This window comes from Bicyclus anynana, chromosome 6 (genome assembly GCF_947172395.1).
Source record: "Bicyclus anynana chromosome 6, ilBicAnyn1.1, whole genome shotgun sequence".
Taxonomy (NCBI): Eukaryota; Metazoa; Arthropoda; class Insecta; order Lepidoptera; family Nymphalidae; genus Bicyclus; species Bicyclus anynana.
The window spans coordinates 6,080,665-6,100,446 of record NC_069088.1 but is presented as its reverse complement, the minus strand read 5'-3'; the positions used below and the strand labels follow the sequence as shown (position 1 = coordinate 6,100,446).

The following is a 19,782-nucleotide window of genomic DNA, read 5'->3' as shown; positions in this document are numbered from 1 at the left end:
ATACACTGTAATCTTTTTATTCTATGTATTATTCTGTGGATAGACTAAGCAATGTGATTCTTAGTGTAAAAATTACGCGCGTGTGTATTGCGAGTCAATTTATAGTCGTGTGTAGTGAATAGACATAGAATATTTTTAATGCTGTTAAATATTTTCGATGTGTGAGTTTACCTCGTCCCCCTCAAAAAACGACAGACAATTTTGTTCGTGAATTTGAGTGCGATGCATCTCCATTTTCTAGTTCCTCTATGGGTATTACGATTTATGTGAAGGTTTATTTTATTCCATGGTTAGTTAATGTCAACGTCAATTTTTGGGATTGCTCTTTGCTCTTCTTTTACGTCTGTGTCCATAATACGTAATATCGGTAGTATCTATCTGTGGTCTTTGCCACAAACGGCTAAAAAGATAGTCTTTGCTCTTGACATCTGACAAATGACAGTATTTTCTACTAGTCCTAAAAAATTGGGATAAACAATTTTGCGAACTAGTTTTGTTATCGGCGTCACTAAGTTGTTTTAGGACTTTTACATAATTAGCATAAATAATATATATGTGAGATTTTCCGTTGCAGATGAATCAGTTGTAGTCTAAAGTATTCGGTGTTCGAAACCATTTACCGATCCACTGACATGGGAACAACTGTTAGAATTAGATAGATGTGCAAGGAAAGTGATTTTTGAGTGAATACAATGTGTTCTAGGGCGGTCACATCGTTTTTTAGCCAATGGAGGCTTTGGATTCGACCTTTATTTATTACCAGTTATGTTATACTCGTAATAGTGCTAGTGCCCCTGTTGATAATTCATTCACTTCAAAATGGCTTCACGAAATCTGATCAAGGCACCCTTATCGCTGGCGGTTTCGTGCTCTTGGCGGTGCCGATATCTATATGGCAGATCACTCAACACATTGTACACTACACTAAGCCATCATTACAGAAACACATCATCAGGTAAGTGTATGTTTCACATATTGTTAGAGTTAGGAAAGTGTACTCAACACTTCTTTGTTGCACACTATTTCGCAACTACAGAAAAAGTATTGCCATTGACAATAGTTTCTTTTTCTATAAAAAAACATTAACAAAACAAATAAATAAGTTGGTAATACAGATTAAGTCAGTAGAGATCATTATAAAATGATTTCGAACATAGAATGCTTTATCTTATATGTTTTATAGATATTATTCTTCTATTTTATAGAAATACTAACTGTATACAATGATTTATTCTGTTTTACTGTGTATATGTTGTAGATTATTATTTGAATATAACATTCTTAAGACCATTTAGATTAATGTGACTCATACACAAGTCATTGTGTAAATACACACTTTCAATATATATTGTATAAACCATCTCAATAACCCAGTGTCATTATAATGTTAATAAAGGTTAGAAAAACAATTTTTATACCATAAAATATGTCTTATTTCAGGATATTATGGATGGTACCTATATATGCCCTTAACGCATGGATAGGCTTAGAGTTCCCCGAGCAATCAATCTACATGGATTCTCTGAGAGAGTGTTATGAGGCCTATGTCATTTACAACTTTATGAAGTACTTGCTGAATTACCTGAATGAGGATCAGGACCTGGAAGCTGTGTTGGAGACAAAGCCCCAAGTAAACCACTTATTTCCTCTATGCTGTATGGCTCCATGGGAAATGGGCCGGTAAGTAATATCTTTTAATGAAAAACTGTTCTTAATTCACATTACCTATATAATTTTTCTATACTTGGGTAGTTAAACTTTTTATCAGAATCAGAATCGTTTGTTTGCAAGAAACATTAACTCTATACTAATGTTATAAAGCTAAAGAATTTGTTTGATTGAACGCGCTAATCTCAGGAACTACTGTTTCCGATTTGAAAAATTGTTTCAGTGTTAGATAGCCCATTTATTGAGGAAGGCTATATATTATCCCCGTATTCCTACAGGAACAGAAACCACGCAGGTGAAAATGCGCGGCGTCAGCTAGCTTAGTTATAAAAAGATGTTCTTTTGTATGAAAGAGATTGTCTAGGAAATTAGTACCACCATGTTAATTTCTGTGGCATAGCGTGACCTTGTTTGAAGGGTATGGTTGCCTGTGAAATGACATTACATAAGAGGATTAACTGCTAAGCCTCGGTTGTTGTACGAGTGTGTCAGTTGTATCTGTTTGTTTGGTTAACTATAACAAAAAGTAAATCTAAATAAGTGTACAAAAGTGACAAACATATCAATTATTATACATTGACCTCTTATAATAGAAGGACACACAAACATGTAGAAATTTACAAACTGCCCAATTTTGCTTTGACAGTTTTAGAATTATTGGTAAAGAAAATTTACTTAAAGGCCTTTAAGTATAGTCCAATATTCAATAAAATCCCAAATTCAACCTTAAGTATTGAGTATAAGGTTGAATTTGCAAATGCGACTACTTGAATTGAGTGCCAAGAAGTTGTGTTTGGCACTCATTGAGTTGGGAAATTTTTTGTTTGTTGATTGTGCATCCACTTTTGAATAGGAGATTGATGTTATTATATGAAAAAAAATAATAATAAAGTATTAATAAGACGTGTCGGTCTCCTTGGTTACAATAGTAATTTTGTTTTCTTTATCTAACATACATTATCATTATATTTTGTGGCATAATATACAAGTAAAGATAACAGACAGTAATGTGTAAATTAAAATACTATACTCTTTATTTTATTAAAATCAGTTTAAAGTCACTAATAATACTCATAATTTTTTTTGAGGTTGAATTTGAGGCGCTGCATCAAGAGATTTTTAAACATTACTAATATTCTCCATTTTCTCTCCAACTCCTCTCCAACTGAAGAAGTACACAAATTTGAAAGTGGAAGGGTATGACAACAACATGAAATGGATTGGGATTTGAGATACAACCAAAGACCTCATATTATTATATTCAACCATGAAGCATGGAGCTATTGAGTTTAATTTATACTTAATATCGCGCATATTTATATTTATATTTATCGCGGAAGGCTATATATTCTTCGCTATGTATCTCCGTATTCCTACAAGAACGGGAACCACACGCGTGAGACCTCGCGGCGTCAGCGAATTAATTAGTATCTATATAAACCATAGCATTCATTAAGTTTTTTTTTCAGTGAATTTGTTCATAACTGCAAGCATGGTATACTCCAGTATACATTAGTTAGGCCTTTGACCACTGTCATATCTATGATATGTGACCTTTGTGGAGTGTACGGGGAGAGTGACTTTAGCCCCGATGTGGCCTTCCCATACATGATAGCCATCAATAATCTCTCCCAGTTTGTTGCCATGTACTGCCTGGTACTGTTCTATCAGGCGAACAAGACTGAATTGAAACCTATGAAGCCTATTGGAAAGTTCTTATGTATTAAAGCTGTTGTGTTTTTCTCTTTCTTGTAAGTATCCAATTTGTGCATGTAGCATGTCATAATCAGCTTATGTTTGTTCTGACGACCTCCGTGGCACAGTGGTATGCGCGGTGGATTTAAAGACGGAGGTCCTGGGTTCGATCCCCAGCTGGGTCAGTTGAAGTTTTCTTAATTGGTCCAGGTCTGGCTGGTGGGAGGCTTTGGCCGTGGCTAGTTACCACCCTACCGACATAGACGTACCGCCAAGCGATTTAGCGTTCCGGTACGATGTCGTGTAGAAACCGAAAGGGGTGTGGATTTTCATCCTCCTCCTAACAAGTTAGTCCATTTCCATCTTAGAATGCATCATGACTTACCATCAGGTGAGATTGTAATCAAGGGCTAACTTGTAAAGAATGAAAAAAAATCCTTTATCTTTTTAGTTATAAGTAAACCTATAAACCTTATTTTGTTTCCAGCCAAGGAGTGATAATCAATATTTTGGTATTTTGCGGAGTGATATCAACTATATTTGATATAGACAAGACTGATAAGGACAAGATAAAAATCATATCTTCCAAACTGCAGGTAAGATTTTATAATGCATTAACTATTGACGAGTCTGGCAACAATTTTTTTAACTGATCTGATGTTGTACTTTGACAAAGTGATTACTATGGTTCACTGCTACTCTAGCAAATCATATTGTTTTGAAAAGAAGAAAAGTAAATCATGTCATAAGGGAAGCACTTATAGTGCAACCATCCTTTGTACTATTTGATCTAGTTACACAATGTTGATTTTATGAGTAATCCCAACTTTTCTGAACAGAACTTTCCTATCTGCCGAGCGGCAGATAAGAAAGTTGTTAAAAGTGTCATTTGTAAATTGTATTTTCCTTTTCTGTTCAAGAAATAATAACAATTGGATTACAAAGGCAATAATAACAATCAGAAATATGTGTCCATATACCTAGTATATACATAAGTTTTAACTAGAGTAGGCATTATACATAGAACTTAGATGTTTACAATACAGGTTCATAATGAGTCATCAGTGTATTTTTGCATTTATGAAGTGCAGTTTAAGTATGTTTATTTATTTATTTACATGTATATACATTTGCTCAATCAACATAAGCCTCCATCAGTGCAGTTGATGTCACTTGGACTCCTACAAAGCGTTTTTCTCTTTGTTCCTAATCCTTTAACAGTGCAGTTGATGTCACTTGGACTCCTACAAAGCATTTGGCTCTATGTTCCTAATCCTGTGACGTGACGTTGTGGAATGCCCTTCCAGCTACCATTTTCCCTGCCACCTGCAACATGGGTATCTTCCAAGTCTAGGGCCATTACTCATTAGGCATCTTATTGGCAAGCACATTTTACCATAGGCTGCATCATCACTTATTGTCAAGTATGATTGTAGTGTTGCAGCCAAGCTCTTGCATATACAGGGTGCTCGGGAGTATGTCCCATAACATCAAGGTGTTGACGAGTCCACTTCTAGGAGCCGAACTGTATAACTAATATTGTTTTAAGTAAAAAATAAAATTGTGTTTTCTTACAAAGTAATTCAGATAATTCTGACTATCCATATAACACACGCCCTTATCTATCCTTGCATTTTAAAATACGTATGAATCTATACTAATATTATAAAGAGGAAAACTTTGTTTGTATGTTTGTTTGTTTGATTGTAATGAATAGGCTCAAAAACTACTGGACCGATTTTAAAAATTCTTTCACAATTCGAAAGCTACATTATCCACGAGTAACATAGGCTAAATTTTATTTTGGAAAAAATAGGGTTCCGTAAGATATTTGGGTTTATCGGACACAAGGTGTAAAAAATCAACCAGAAAAGTAGGGTAGGGGTAGGTAGGAGTATGGTAGGGGTAGGCTAGGGGTGGGGTAGGGGTAGGGTAGGGGTAGGATAGGGGTAGTTGAAAGTTTACATCGAGTTTCACGCGAACGAAGTCGCGGGCGTCGGCTAGTTATATTATAAGGGGCACATTTTAAGATTCGTAATTTTTTTTAAATATTAATTTTAGAACACATGTTACGTGAACATTATGAATAAATTTTAGGTAAAGACCCCAGAGTTATGGGAAATACTCCCGAGCTACTATGGGTAAAAATTATAGATGCATATATTTATATTCCAGGACTTCCTCATATGTATCGAGATGTTCCTGGCCGCTATAGCACACCACTACAGCTTCTCGTACCGGCCGTTCGTGACGTCACACGACGAGTCCACGTCCTGCCTCGGCTCCTTCCTCGCCATGTGGGACGTGTCCGACGTCAAGAGAGACATCTCTGAGCATCTCGGAGTCGTTGGTTTGTATTATTATTATTTTTTTGTTTGAAACATCACATAACTTCGACAAGGAGGCTGACTTCAGCTTGGTTGGGTAGCATTTGGGAAATGAAGACGTCTTTAATGAGTGTGTCTTGTCTGTGATGACGTACGGAGCGGAAACGTGGACATTGACGATTAGCCTTATCCACAAATGAGCTATGTTAGGAGTCTCTCTGAAGGATAAAATCCGGAATGACGAAATCCGTAGGAGAGCGAAAATAATTGATGAGGCCCAAAAATGGCAGTGGGCGGGCCACATCTTTCGTAGAACAGATGGCCAATGGGACAGACGTGTTCTGGAGTGGAGATCGCTTACCAGCAAGCGCAGTGTAGGACGCCCTCCAGCTAGATGGTCCGACGACATCAAGAAGGTAATGGGAAGTGGCTGGATGAGGAAAGCTGAGAATCGTTTGTGGTGGCGCGCTCTCGGAAAGGCATATGTTCAGCTGTGGACGAATACAGGCTGTTGATGATATGCAAGCTAATCTGCAAATGTTTAAGGTTAAGAATAAATGAGTAGTTTTTACACTGCCTCGTTTGACATTGCGGACTTGTACCATTGAGTTAGGGATTGAGAATAGGAATTTACAAATTCTCAGTGGATGTAGCTGTTGAATTAAAAAAATGTGTTTCCAAACTCCAAATTCATTTTATACATTTGTTGAAACTTAGCATTTAATTCAAAATCGATTGATTTGTGTTGAGTGTACTAGTGTATTAATTCCATATTGTGTTTACAGGGAGTTCCTTCAGTAGAAGGTTGCGTGGTAAATCAATGTATCACATGGCGAGAGGGTACGACGAGAGCACCCGGCTCGTCACGGAGCCTGCGCCCTCCAGCTCCGCGCCCAATCTCACTATAGAGCCTACGGAACCTCCCTCTGTGGAGATTCGACCCTCTGTGTACGGCTCCCTAGAGAACACTATGACGTCAGCATCTATGAACTCGGAAACCGAACCGTTACTGGACCACTCTGAGGAGACGAGTGATCCAAAAGTTTAAAGGTATGCAATTCACGATATACACTGTGCTAGTTTCACTGTCAGTAAGCCGACCCGACATTTATTAGTCCAATACAAGAAACCTCTTAGCAATATTAAAATTGACCTCAAGCTAATTCATACGCTAGTGAAAACAAAAATTTTAATTCATGAAAAAATTAAACATATTGATTAATTCTGTTTCGTCTTCAAAACTAGGTCAAATGACCTCAAAGGTACCGACTTGTTTGTTACAATCATAAATCCTTCAATTTTACTTTTTTTTAAGTTTTTTTTTTATAATAATATACATTGGGTACATTATGTAAGATTGCGGTTTAAGACAAAGGAAACTTCACGGTGTTTAGTGATTGTGATCCAAATATCACGTAAAGTTTTGCGAATTATGATTTTCGACTATGCTGCGAATCTTATGGATTATTTTGTTACAAAAAAAAGAAAGCTCTTACAACTTATTCCATTTTTGTGATATATTATTGACAGTGTTTTATTAATAATTTTAACAACACTTTTACTTGTATTATTTTGATTATAACAAAAATGGAATTTCGCTAAATGTACATTTATCAGAATAAATGACTAAATATAAATAATTATGATTGTTACAGTCTTGATATATGAATAATTAAATATCTATTTTCAACCTCCTCAATAATATAATAAGTGTATAAATTGAACAGTATATAGAAAGTAAGAAGAAAATTTATGTAAAAAATACACATCACATAGAGAAACTAAATAAAATACAGCAAAATCATCATAATAGTATACTGATTTATCTTATAAATGTAATAGTTTTATATATTAATATAACAATTGTTTGCAAATATGTATTCACACATCATAATTGCACCTCAAACGTCATATTGATGAGACTCTTTTATATACTCAGAGGCATAATTATCCGCCCACTTTAATATACTCTCGTCATATCAAAGAGGGCGGATAATTGTGCCTCTGAGTATATATCTTTTAGATATATCTTACTTACCCCTATAACAGTTGCTAATAAAAATCTAATATAGATACTGAAATTATGTACATATTTATGAAATATGAAGCAATATTATTGTTAAAATTACTTCTTTTTGTATAATCTTTTTTTTTTGTAGAATTGGTATTCTGACAAATATCAGTACGTCAAAGACGTGAACTTGTTTTTCTGTAAAATACTAAATATATAGATACAACCTATCAAGTAAAACTAAATCTTTAAAAAAATATCCAAATCGTCCCACCCGTTTCCGAAATACACATTTACAATACTCGAATTGAGAACTTCCTCGTTTTTTTCAAGCCGTTAAAAAACTAGTGGTCCATGTATTCATTGAGATACATATAAAATAATTAAAATTGACAGTGTACTACTAAAGTTAAGCTGAGTGTTAAGATCTGTAAAAGAAAACTTAGATTATAATTGTGATGATTTAACTAAAACTAAAGTGCAATGTGTTGCATTTGAATTTGTTATAATATATGAATTGATGTATTATATTTTTATACAGGATGCTCGGGAGTATTTCCCATACCTCCATGGTTATATTCTCTAAGAAAAATTAATGAAAAATGTCTAAGGAACATGTATCCTAAGATAAATATTTTTGGAGTAAAAATATTTCTTTTGTAAATAGATCTTAAATTCCATAAATCGAATCCTTATATTATGACTTAGCCATACTTATTCATTGATAAATATCATGAAGTAGCTTACAAGTGAAGTGCAGAGTGCCAGTTGCAAAATCTCGTCGATATCGACAGTCTTACCACTTCGATTACGTATTTTAAAATGCAAGGATAGCTAAAGGCGTGTGTAACATGGATATTCGTAATTATTTGAATTACTTTGTATGACAACATAAAAAAGGTTTTTTTAGTTAAGCAATTCGGCTTCAATAAGTGGACTTGTCAACATCTTGAAGTTATGGGAAATACTCTCGAGCACCCTGTATAGCTAGGTCCATAATCAATGGTTTGTTTTTCTATAGTTTATAATGTGGTCATAATAAGAATTGTATTATGGAAAGCTTTTATAGTTTTAACATAAAATACATATTAACTAATGACTATGCAATTTTTATCACATCACAATAGGTACATCACTATTCTAGGGCTTTATATTATGCACTATTATACAAGTACAAGTCACAAAATTTAATGGAAATCAAATTACAGTACAATAATTGCTAAGCAAAATTCTGAATTATAATTAATATCAGACTTATAATTTATAATATTAAATGCTAAATATGTACTTATAAACTATGTAAATATAATTTTTTTGTTATGAACTCATTATTCGAGTTTCAGTTCATATAATGAAGCATATTAATTCAAAATGTAATCGTGAAAATTATATTACACGAGATAAATTCTTCGTTATTCAATTAGTTGACCAATATGGCTTTGGATTTAGAAGTCCTGGGTCGGTGAATCACTTCAGTTTGATTGAAGTTAGAAGAGAATCATTAGAATTGTTCAGTTTTACACATGGTACCACAACGCAAAATCGCTTGGCGGTAAGCTTTTTGCCCGCAGGGTGGTAACTAGCCACGGCCGAAGCCTCAATCGACCCAACCGGGGTTCGAACCCAGGAATTACGTCTTGTAAATCAACTGCGCCATGGAGGCCATGAAAGCCTATAATCATAATTTAGTTTTCTTTAGCCAATATTTGTATTAAAGTCATTAAAACTGTTTGTTTAATTAGGCAAGTACCTAGTGTGAAAAATGGCTTCCCAGCTCCTATATTATTCCTCGAAGCAATGTAAAAGTAGTTTGTGTATAATTTAGTGTCAGATATAAGTTTGTGTATGTATATATTGTTGTCGTCTCTGTAAAGGTATTGATGCTAGAATTGTGATATTCGTTTATTTTATTATATTGATACTGATTGTAATATTTGTTAAGTTTCTTGAATATATGATATTTCTCTATAACTCGCTTTTTTATTTACTAATCTAACATCCAATAAGGACAAATGGAAAAAGTCGGAAAATGCCATAAGATAAAAAACCATTCAAGCATCTGATTAGTAAGAACGGGTTCAAAGGGTTAATGAGAATGAAACACAGTTGAAATTTCCTTTGATATATTTATATGTAGATTATGTACAATCATTACAATATTGTTTATCAACAAATAATTAAAGATTTGATTGAAATTTTAATTATTTAGAGATTTTCTTAATTTTGTTTGTGACAAGAGGTTTGAATATTATTGGTATGAGAGGTGGCCTATGACCAGTCGACATTTTGTCGACAATGTGGGCTAAGTAAAACAGGTGCATAGTATTTTTTTATTTATCTTATCCATAGTATCTTTTTCCCTAGAATATTAATATGACGAAATGGTCAGTTATATTGATTATCTATGTATTGTTTACCAGTCTCAGACTGAACAATTTTGGTCACAAGCCACTAATTTTCAAACCATCTTGAAACATGAAAATAGTATATTAAATTGTATACATTTTGGAACTTTGCAAGCACATAATGCATAAAATTACTCATATTAAAATACGTACACACGGTAATGGCTTTAGGCATAATATCACATTTGATTGCATTATAATTTCCTGAGCGTTACATTATTTATATTATAGTTTTAGGTTTTTATAAAAATATGGCTTAATTTATCTATCATAAACCTATACAATATTATAATTTAAAAAGACTTAAAATATTTCGATATTTCAATTATTTCTCGGAATGTATATATGATATTGTATAAAACATTTATTACTTATTTATGAACGAATCACAAGGATATGCTTCTTATATACCTACTATAGAATATGAACTGATATGGTATTACATAATTATTATGGCATATAATATTAATCATATAATTACGTATAAAAATACTGATACTCACAGAAATATTTTAGGGCTCATAAGTAGAAGAGGCAGCAAGCAAGACTCAATATTTATTTTTTGAAATTTTCATTTTACGTTTAAGATTAAGGACATTTATAAAATTTTAGTAGAATTTGCATCTTGTGTGGCAATGGGAGGCATATTTAAATCCTTTTAATAGCGAAAAATATAATTCAGCAAAGATCAATCCCAGGATATGTCGGATTTAACTTTTTAAAGGTCGAGCATATTGGACTTACAATTTCTTAATTTTTTTTTATTTTTTAAAAAAAGAATATTTGTCACATCTTTTAAATATGACCAATATTCCCGTTCATCTCCAATTAGTTGGAAAAGACTGTTTTTTAGCTTGACAAGTTCGCTCATGACGCTCCCGTGATATGCGGGCGACGGGGGGAAGGACTATGCGGGTGTAAAGTCGAGGGCATCGCTACCCCTCCCGGCCCGCGCGGACCATCGGGAGTGTTACGACTTTGCCAAGCTATAGGAGTGGGTACGACAATAGTCCAGCGGGCGGGGTTAAACCACCACCTCTCGATGATGAGTCCGACCCCTTTACCACTGAGCTATTGATAGGTAAAATTTTAATCGATCTATACTTATAATAAAACTGTAACAAGTCAAATTCTGTACATAGAAGATATTTTGAAATTTTTTATTGGAGGGCATTATATAATGGATAGCTAAACATATTTTTTTTCGATTTCTTGTCTGTCTGTTTGTCTGTCCGTGTTTTTGTTGACCGGGAATCACGCTGAAAATACTGAATGAATTTAAATAAAACTTAGCACGATTTGAGACTATAATACGGTTGCAGGATACTTTTTATTGTGAAAATAAATTCAAAAGAGAATTGAAATAGGAGTTGAAAGTTTGTATGGAAACCTGCATGTTTAGAGTTACAGTTATAAAAATTTGTCCATAAATCATGAAAAAAATACGAAATGTAATGTGATGCAAGAATTTTTAAAATCCCCCTAAATGGTAACATAGGGGTTGAAAGTTTACATCAAGTACACGCGGATAAAATCGCGGGCGTCCGCTAGTTAATCATAAAACTTTACATCATTTCTGCTTCGTTTAAAATTCTCCATTGCAGACAAACCCGCCTTCAGACTGTTCATTTCTATTTTATGCCACAGAGTGCCCATTGTTATGTAATACAGACATATGCCAGTCATTATGATTTTTAATACATCAGCTATTATATTGTTGGGCCAAAAACCTACAGACCCCAATAGGAACATAAATATAAGACCGCCAGTTGTGAGGAATAACCTTTTAGTTTTAGTTATAGTAACCATAGCTTCTTTACAGATCTTGATAGCTTCGTCTATTGTCTCTTGGAAGCGTTCTTCAGCGCTTTGTTGTCTATGCTTGAATTTGTCTGTCTGTTTGATCTTAAGCTCCAAATAAACAGCGTTGTGGTCTGAGTAGGAAAACGCTTTCCCGGGCACTCTTTCTTCTAAGGGGTTGCCGAAGTTTACCACGTCAGCCTAAAATAGATGATTTTTTTTGACAAAAATGGCACTTTTTTAGTTATAGTTATACCTATAGTTTCATCATGTCCGTCTGTGCGTCCGATCCGTTTGTAAAATACTAAGCTTTGAAGAGCTAATTTTTGTTATTCAAGTGTCCCCACCCTCTACTGGCTAAACGGTTGTTTATGATTACGTGAAAAATTTACAAAAGTAGGATATATAATGAAATTACAAGGAAAACTATAACGGCTTATAAGCAATAGATAGCTATTTAAACGTCATTGGAAATCGAAAATTGCATAGGTACTAATTCCGTTGTTAATTTAAAAAAAAAATTGTCAGTACGATAACTCAGAATCTGTTACACTAGAAATATGAGATTTGGTAATGGTATGTATATTATATACGTTTATGAAGTGGTAAAAAAAAAAATTAAAAAATTCCTTCTCTACGTGCAAAGTGAGAATGAATTTTTTATCGTCTATCCTCTATTGTGGGTAGGGTTGCCAGGCCATAAAATGCAAAGGCCGGACATTTTGCCCTAAAAGACGGACATGTTTTTTTTATTGCCAAACTTATTGTTTTTACAGCTGGTCTGTTGAAAAAAGAATTTATACTTGATTAAAGTGAGGATGAGATCGAAGAAGGAGTGTGCCAGATATATGCATATTCGATATTTATTAAAAGATGGACATAATATTTATAATAAAAAAACTCGTTTACGAATTTGAAATGTTTATTAAGTTAGCGAGAATCGGCACTCTGACAAAAAGCCTGACAAAAGCCGGACAGGCCGAACATGTACATATTTGGCCGGACGCGACCGCAAAAAGTCAAACATGTCCGGCTAAAGTCGGACACCTGGCAAGCCTAATTTTGGGGTATCCAAAAAGGAGGAGGTTCTACGTTCGGCTGTATGTATGTTTTTTATATCAATTCTTACCTCTAACTGCGGATGCACATTGAACAGTATGTGATCTATCCTCTTCCCTTCTGGACATGTTTTGACTAGTTTGGGGTCGGAGTAACTGTTGTTGATGTTGTCGCACGTGCCCGCAGGCTTCTCGGCGACGTTGTTGCAGCGGCTTAGTATACACGGATCCACTAACTGAGGTAACTGAGATATTAACCTGTAAAACAAACAAAAAACGAGTGTTCTTTAGACCACACAACTGAAGTAAAACTTCTTCCCTCTCAACGTACGTTCGCCTCGCCCGATTACAATTTTTGTAACGCATTCACCAGCTTACTCCCATTAATCAAGGGTACATAAAAAAGTTTGCATAAATGAGTTTTGGGCGAATAATGCTGGCTGTTTTAATAACTAGTTTACGGATATGCGTTATTATATATTTAAAATCCCCCACACACGGTAAGTACAAGACCTCATCATAGCTTTCCACCAGACATGATTGTAGTTAAGCGCAAGCCTCTTCAGAAAAAAAATCTATCATCTATTCTATCATATATTCGGCTCACTGCTGAGCTCGATTCTCCTCTCAGAATGAGAGGGGTTTTGAGAACGAGTCTCAGTATAAGAGGGGTTAGGCCTTAGTCCACCATGCTGGCCCAATGCGGATTGGCACTTTCACAAACGCAGAGAATTAAGAAAGTTCTCTGGTATGCAGGTTTTGCTCTCGCTGTTTTCCTTCACCGTTTGAGACACGTGATATTTAATTTCTTAAAATGCACACAACTGAAAAGTTGGAGGTGCATGCCCCATACCGGATTCGAACCCACATCCTCTAGAATCTGAGGTAGAGGTCATATCCACTGGGCTATCACGTCTCTTATAATAAATATTAGTAAAGACATAGATAAAAAATGAGAATTTTCTTAATTCAAATCTACATGTGTGAAGTCTGCCAATCCGCATTGGGCCAGCGTGGTGGACTAAGGCCTAACCCCTCTTATGCTGAGACTCGTTCTTAATAGAGAATGATGATGATGGTTATATATATGTGTATAGATATGGATTAATAAACGTGGTTAACGAAGGTCCTTAAGGACCTGAAAGATAAGGGCATGACAGACGATGACGCAAAGGAGCGTACAAAATGGCGCCACATGATTGGGAAAGCTGACCCCGTATAAACGGGAAAAGGCGAGGCCGAAGAAGAAGAAGAAGAAGATATGGATTAATAATATTATTCGTAATATAAATTATATTACCTAAATGATATGTCTCCGGGAGCAGTATTCAGATCCCCGGCCAGTATGGAGACATCTGCCGGTGGAGTGGTGAGGTTGACGAACTCTGCGGTGGAGTATGCTTGCAACACTCTGTGTGCCAAGTATATGTCATCTACATTATATTCTGCGTGTAGCTGTAAGACAAAAAAAAAATACATTAAATGACGTCACACAGCCAACTATGCAATGTCATCAAAAAGAAATGTGTATACAAAATTTCAGCTCAATTGATAAACACAAGGATATCCTAACTGGTCTCCATGTTAGTGTGGAGACCACAGGCCATCAACTACTTAGTTCGTAATGTTTTTTACAAATAATAATATATTTTTTTGGTGAAGATTTGCTACAAAATGAAGTTGAAAAATCCTACCAAAGCAAACATAGCTACAAACATTGCAAGTGATATAAAAACTTGTAAAAAGAATTAGTAAAACATATAAATATTTTGATTTGTGGGTTTCCAGCTAAGAATAGATAATTAAATAAATCATTCTTTAAAATGAATTTTTACAAAGTAACACCTACTTGTATTATTTAAAATTTTGCTCTTAGTAAACCAGTGGTTAGTTTATGTGGCTTGTGGAGTGGACTATGAAATATTGAGATTATTCATTCTTCCAAGATATTCTCAGTTAAAAATCTCAGCCTAGAGTTGTAAAGCTGATGGAGGTTACACACCTGTCTCGTCCAAGAAGCATAATTTTTTATTATTATTTAGAAGTTAGCCCTTGAGCACAATCTCACCTGATGATAAGTGATGATGCAATCTAAGATGGAAGCGGGTTAACTTGTTAGGAGGTGGATGAAAATCCACACCCCTTTCGGTTTCATATCAATCGTAATAATAATAAATCGTACCGGAACGCTAAATCGGTTGGCGGTAAACCTCAATCCCAGTCATTATCATTAACATCTGATAGTGATAATTAGAATAGAAATCCAGACACGCGGCAGCGTAATAGCCAAATAGGTGACTCGGCGACATAAAACTTACATGTGTACAATAAATATTGATCAATCGGTTGTCACATTTGATTCTGCACAGGCCTAGGCCCTTGCCCCCGAACCAATCACCGTGGTGGATCTTGTGTATGTAGCCATTGAGCGGCCACTGGTGGAAGAACACATCTTGTATCAGCCACTTTGAGAATATACATAGACCTGATCCGAGGACACCACTGAAATGGAAAAAATCATTTAATTTTATACTAATACTAGCAGACGCCCGCGACTTCGTCCGCGTGAAACTCGATGTAAACTTACAACTACCTCTACCCTACCCCTACCCTACCCTTAGGGGTATAAATAATAGATGTTGGCTTATCCTCCAAATACCGGATAAGCACAAAAAATTTCATCAAAATCGGTCAAGCCGTGACACGAGAATTTTATATATTAGATTAGACGGCGCTTCGCGGTAACATTATATTAGTAAATTTATATTAATTTAGTTAGTTTAATTAAGTTAAGCTTAGCTTACTTATGTTAGAAGGCAGCAACATTACCAGCCTTCTTTGAATGTGCTAATAATAATGCAGAAATGCATGTATAGACAATACCAAAACGACAAAACGCCTGTCGGCCATGATCAAAGAATATTATTACTCCAAGGAGGCATGCGCAAAGTTGTGAAAAAAAATGCGCGAATCCAATCCAACTCGGCTGGGCTGCATTCGGAAAACTTCGCGACGTCTTTTCGTCTAAAATTCCTCAGTGCCAGAAGTCAAAAGTCTTCGAACAGTGCGTGTTGCCAGTGATGACCTTATGGTTCCGAGACTTGGTCGCTAACTATGGGCCTCATAAGAAGTCAGAGTCACACAGCGGGCGATTGAACGAGCTATGTTAGGAGTATCTCTGCGTGATCGAATCAGAAATGAGAAAAAAACATGATTTTCAAATTAAATTTTATTAAAAATCCTTAACTTTTATTAATTAATATTGATATATTTCAGACCCTTATTCCATATACTACACAAAATTTATATTGTTTGTATTAAATTAGATATGACTACCCTATTAATAAATGTACTCGTGTAATTAAACACTTATAGGTAAGTGTGTTTTTTTTTAGTTTATCCTTCATTCAGATAATATTTTTTATCTATTTACATTACATAGGATCATAATGTAAAGATATCACAAACACTTATATAAAATAAAAGTGGTAAGATAAGAGCTTGATTGACATCTATACAAGTATTTAAATAAAAGATTTCAACTGTACCAAGCAAAGTAATACAATTTTCATGTAATATATTTTTTTAATAAATCTAAATTTTACCCTGACTCTATGATCTGAGTCACTATTCAGATACAGTATTATTAAGCAGATGGTTGACCAGACATATTTATTGTGTCATCATTACCAGTCAATATCCTAGAATCTATAATCTATAGTAAGGGCATCAAAACCATGCAAATAACCACAAATAACACAAGCATATGCCCAGGAACACTCTGGGAAGACTGGTTGATCATTGCAGAGCTAAACTTTCTAGATCAGTGACATGCTGCTTCATCAGTGACAACTATATTTAATGTTAATATTTGGTATCATTCCAAGATCAGTGAGATATACAGGGTGCACAGGAGTATTTCCCATAACTTCAAGGTGTTGACGAGTCCTAATAATAGTAATAGAGTAATAGATAGAAGGCGAACTGCTTAATTAATATTTTTTTAACAAAAAAATTAAAACTTTATATGTTTTCATACAATGTAATTCAAATAATTCGGACTATCCATGTAAAACACGCCTTTATCTATCCTTGCATTTTAAAATACGTAAAACTTGGCTATGTCATAATTAATATATAATTTGTATAAGGGACACATTCCAAGATCCATTTACAAAAGAAATATTATTTACCCCGAAAATATTAATTTTAGACCACATGTTTCTTGAACATTTTTAATTTATTTTCAGTAACAAATATATCCCCAGAGTAATGGGAAACACTCCCGAGCACCCTGTATATAATGAGGTGCCACTTTCCTAGATCAATAATAACAAAAACACTCTTCATTATTGAATAGAGCCAATTTAATATTTAGATTTTTAATGGAGAGTAGAATATCATGACAAATTCCATTTATGTTGTTGAAGAGTCAAACATGGTGGATATTTCATTTGATCTTGGTATTCTTGCCAATTTTAAAAATGTTTCTTTTAAATATTTCTCCTCTTTTAATTACACCTATACCAATACAAACATATTTACACATTTATTTCACCTGTGAGTTATTTATACAACTCGAATGTTTAATATGGCTTTGTCTGATGTTGAATATCTATTATATTAAGATAACCTTGATATACAGAAACTATCAATTATCTTGTAGTTAAAATTTACTAATTTTATAGTTATTATACTTGATAATAGCTGACGCCTCGCGGTTTCACCCGCGTGGTTCCCGTTCCCGTAGAAATACGGGGATAATATATAGCCTATAGCCTTCCTTGATAAATGGGCTATCTAACACTGAAAGAATTTTTCTAATCGGACCAGTAGTTCCTGAGATTAGCGCGTTCAATAAAACAAACTCTTCAGCTTTATAATATTAGTATAGATAAGAATAAAAAAAATATTACCTGTAAAAGTAGTGTGAAAATGGGAGATTAGTTTGCAATTGCTCTTTTAAATACAAATAATCAGTTTCACTCCAAACCTCCTGGAGACAGACTATATTGTGTGGTGCTTGTGATAAATATGTTGCGATCGCTTCAAATCTTTCTTTACGATTTTTTGAAACCACTGGTATACCCCTAAAAAATTAATTAATCATGTTATTGCAGTGGATTTGTAAAATGATCAGTTCATCATCACTGCTGGGTAAAACAACTGATTTATGTAAGGAATTCTTCAGTGTAGATGGATATAAATTTCCTGTTAAATCTGCTTTGGCTGCCAAATAATTATATTGGGTTATTTCGATCTGCATGTATCTGCGATCAATAAAAGAAATATAAACAGATGCTTTTTATTGTTTGCTTTTTATTAATATGTTTTTCTTACATTTTAAAGAAAATTTATATCACAAATTATTTGAAGGCGAGTGACAAAATCATAGTGTTTAGAATTTATCTTCAACAATAAACTATTATATACTGCTTCATTTGTATAATATATACCAGGGTAGGCGAACCAATGGCACGCGTGCCATTGATGGCACGCGACACAATATTTTGGGCACGTCGCCGATCATAAAACATGTGTAAAGTAGGTATTTGACATGAATTATTTGTCATCTAACCTGCAGCAACAGAAGTCACTAATTTTACAATAATTTCATTTATGCGTGTAATAAAAACATTCCAAAATGTACCTCTTTTGTTTACTTTATTTCATAAAGAGTTTTGATAGTATTTATTATTGTTATTCTCCAAATAATCAGAAAGTCAAAATTATTTGATGGCACGCCAATGACCCCATTAAACATTTTTTAGAAAAAATGGCACGTTGATGCATAAAGGTTCGCCTACCCTGATATATACTGTCTAAAACTATAGTACTTATCCTCTCACTCCAGGCTAACCCAGTACATTTTTATAGTTCCCGAAATTGGTTAAACCCAGTTTATATATATAATACGAGAACTTTTAAATTTCCTGATGTCTTACGAATATATCAGCAAAGAATAACAAAAAAAAATGTTTGGACCACTTACCAGCAATTCAGTGTAAATATATTTAGTGTTAAATCCATAATACACAAAAGCACCTATAAATTGGAAAAATAAACATTATGTGAATTATTTGTTAACCGTAATAGCTACACCTAAATGCAAACAAATAAAAATCATACAAAGAAAACACTCATTTGTATGTTTTTAAAAAAGGTGTTAAAGGGATTGAGTAATTAATCTACTAAAGTATTAACGAATAAATCCGTAAATATCCAAGGTACTAAAATTATTTTGATATATGAAAATGAATTCCTACCGTGCAAATGCAAACAAAACAAATTAAAATATTTTTAAAAACGTAAACTGTCGTGTCGTGTTGAAATGACCACAGATCACTAGGAAATGACCACAATACCACAATCACAAACGTCAAATGAAGGGAAATGACTTGACAGTGACACCTTCATTTGACGTTTGTGGTTGACACTACACTGTACATTTTTTTTACTGGGTTCTTTATAGCTCTGAGTTCTAGCTTTTTAAAGCCTCGATTTCTATATTCAAAGACATAGGCTACTCGGATGCTGTACAAAACTAAGATTTTTTTGTATAAAGGCAGTTTATATGCCTTGAAACCTAAACTCAAAAGATAACTTAAATTAAAATGACAGATTATACCTTTTAATTTAAGCTTTTGGGTTTTACCCATACACTTTACGTTCTTTTACGATAAAAATAATTTGTTCTGCTTAGTTAACACTCGGAATAAAGGCCCAGCGGCCAGCCTCCATACAAAATTGGGACATGTCCTTTAGCTATTAGACGTGTCTGAACACGAAAAAATTAGTCAAGTAGGTTAGTATCATTA

The 19,782-nt window shown here is 34.2% G+C and overlaps 2 protein-coding genes across 2 annotated transcripts; one reads left to right on the top strand and one right to left on the bottom strand.

The window, feature by feature from the left end:
* The first annotated feature begins 414 nt into the window (after positions 1-414).
* On the top strand, positions 415-9,672 carry LOC112046002 (transmembrane protein 184C). The gene is made up of 6 exons (XM_024082444.2): positions 415-955; positions 1,441-1,680; positions 3,138-3,419; positions 3,851-3,959; positions 5,539-5,713; positions 6,476-9,672. Exons 1-6 carry the CDS (start codon positions 693-695, stop codon positions 6,736-6,738), a joined length of 1,332 nt encoding a protein of 443 aa, XP_023938212.1. The 5' UTR covers positions 415-692; the 3' UTR covers positions 6,739-9,672.
* Positions 9,673-9,807: 135 nt separating this feature from the next.
* On the bottom strand, positions 9,808-19,345 carry LOC112045976 (putative neutral sphingomyelinase). The gene is made up of 7 exons (XM_024082400.2): positions 19,231-19,345; positions 18,957-19,009; positions 17,881-18,054; positions 15,283-15,466; positions 14,265-14,419; positions 13,036-13,222; positions 9,808-12,107 (listed from the first exon to the last, which is right to left on the bottom strand). Exons 2-7 carry the CDS (start codon positions 18,992-18,994, stop codon positions 11,658-11,660), a joined length of 1,188 nt encoding a protein of 395 aa, XP_023938168.2. The 5' UTR covers positions 18,995-19,009; positions 19,231-19,345; the 3' UTR covers positions 9,808-11,657.
* Between the last annotated feature and the right edge of the window lie 437 nt (positions 19,346-19,782).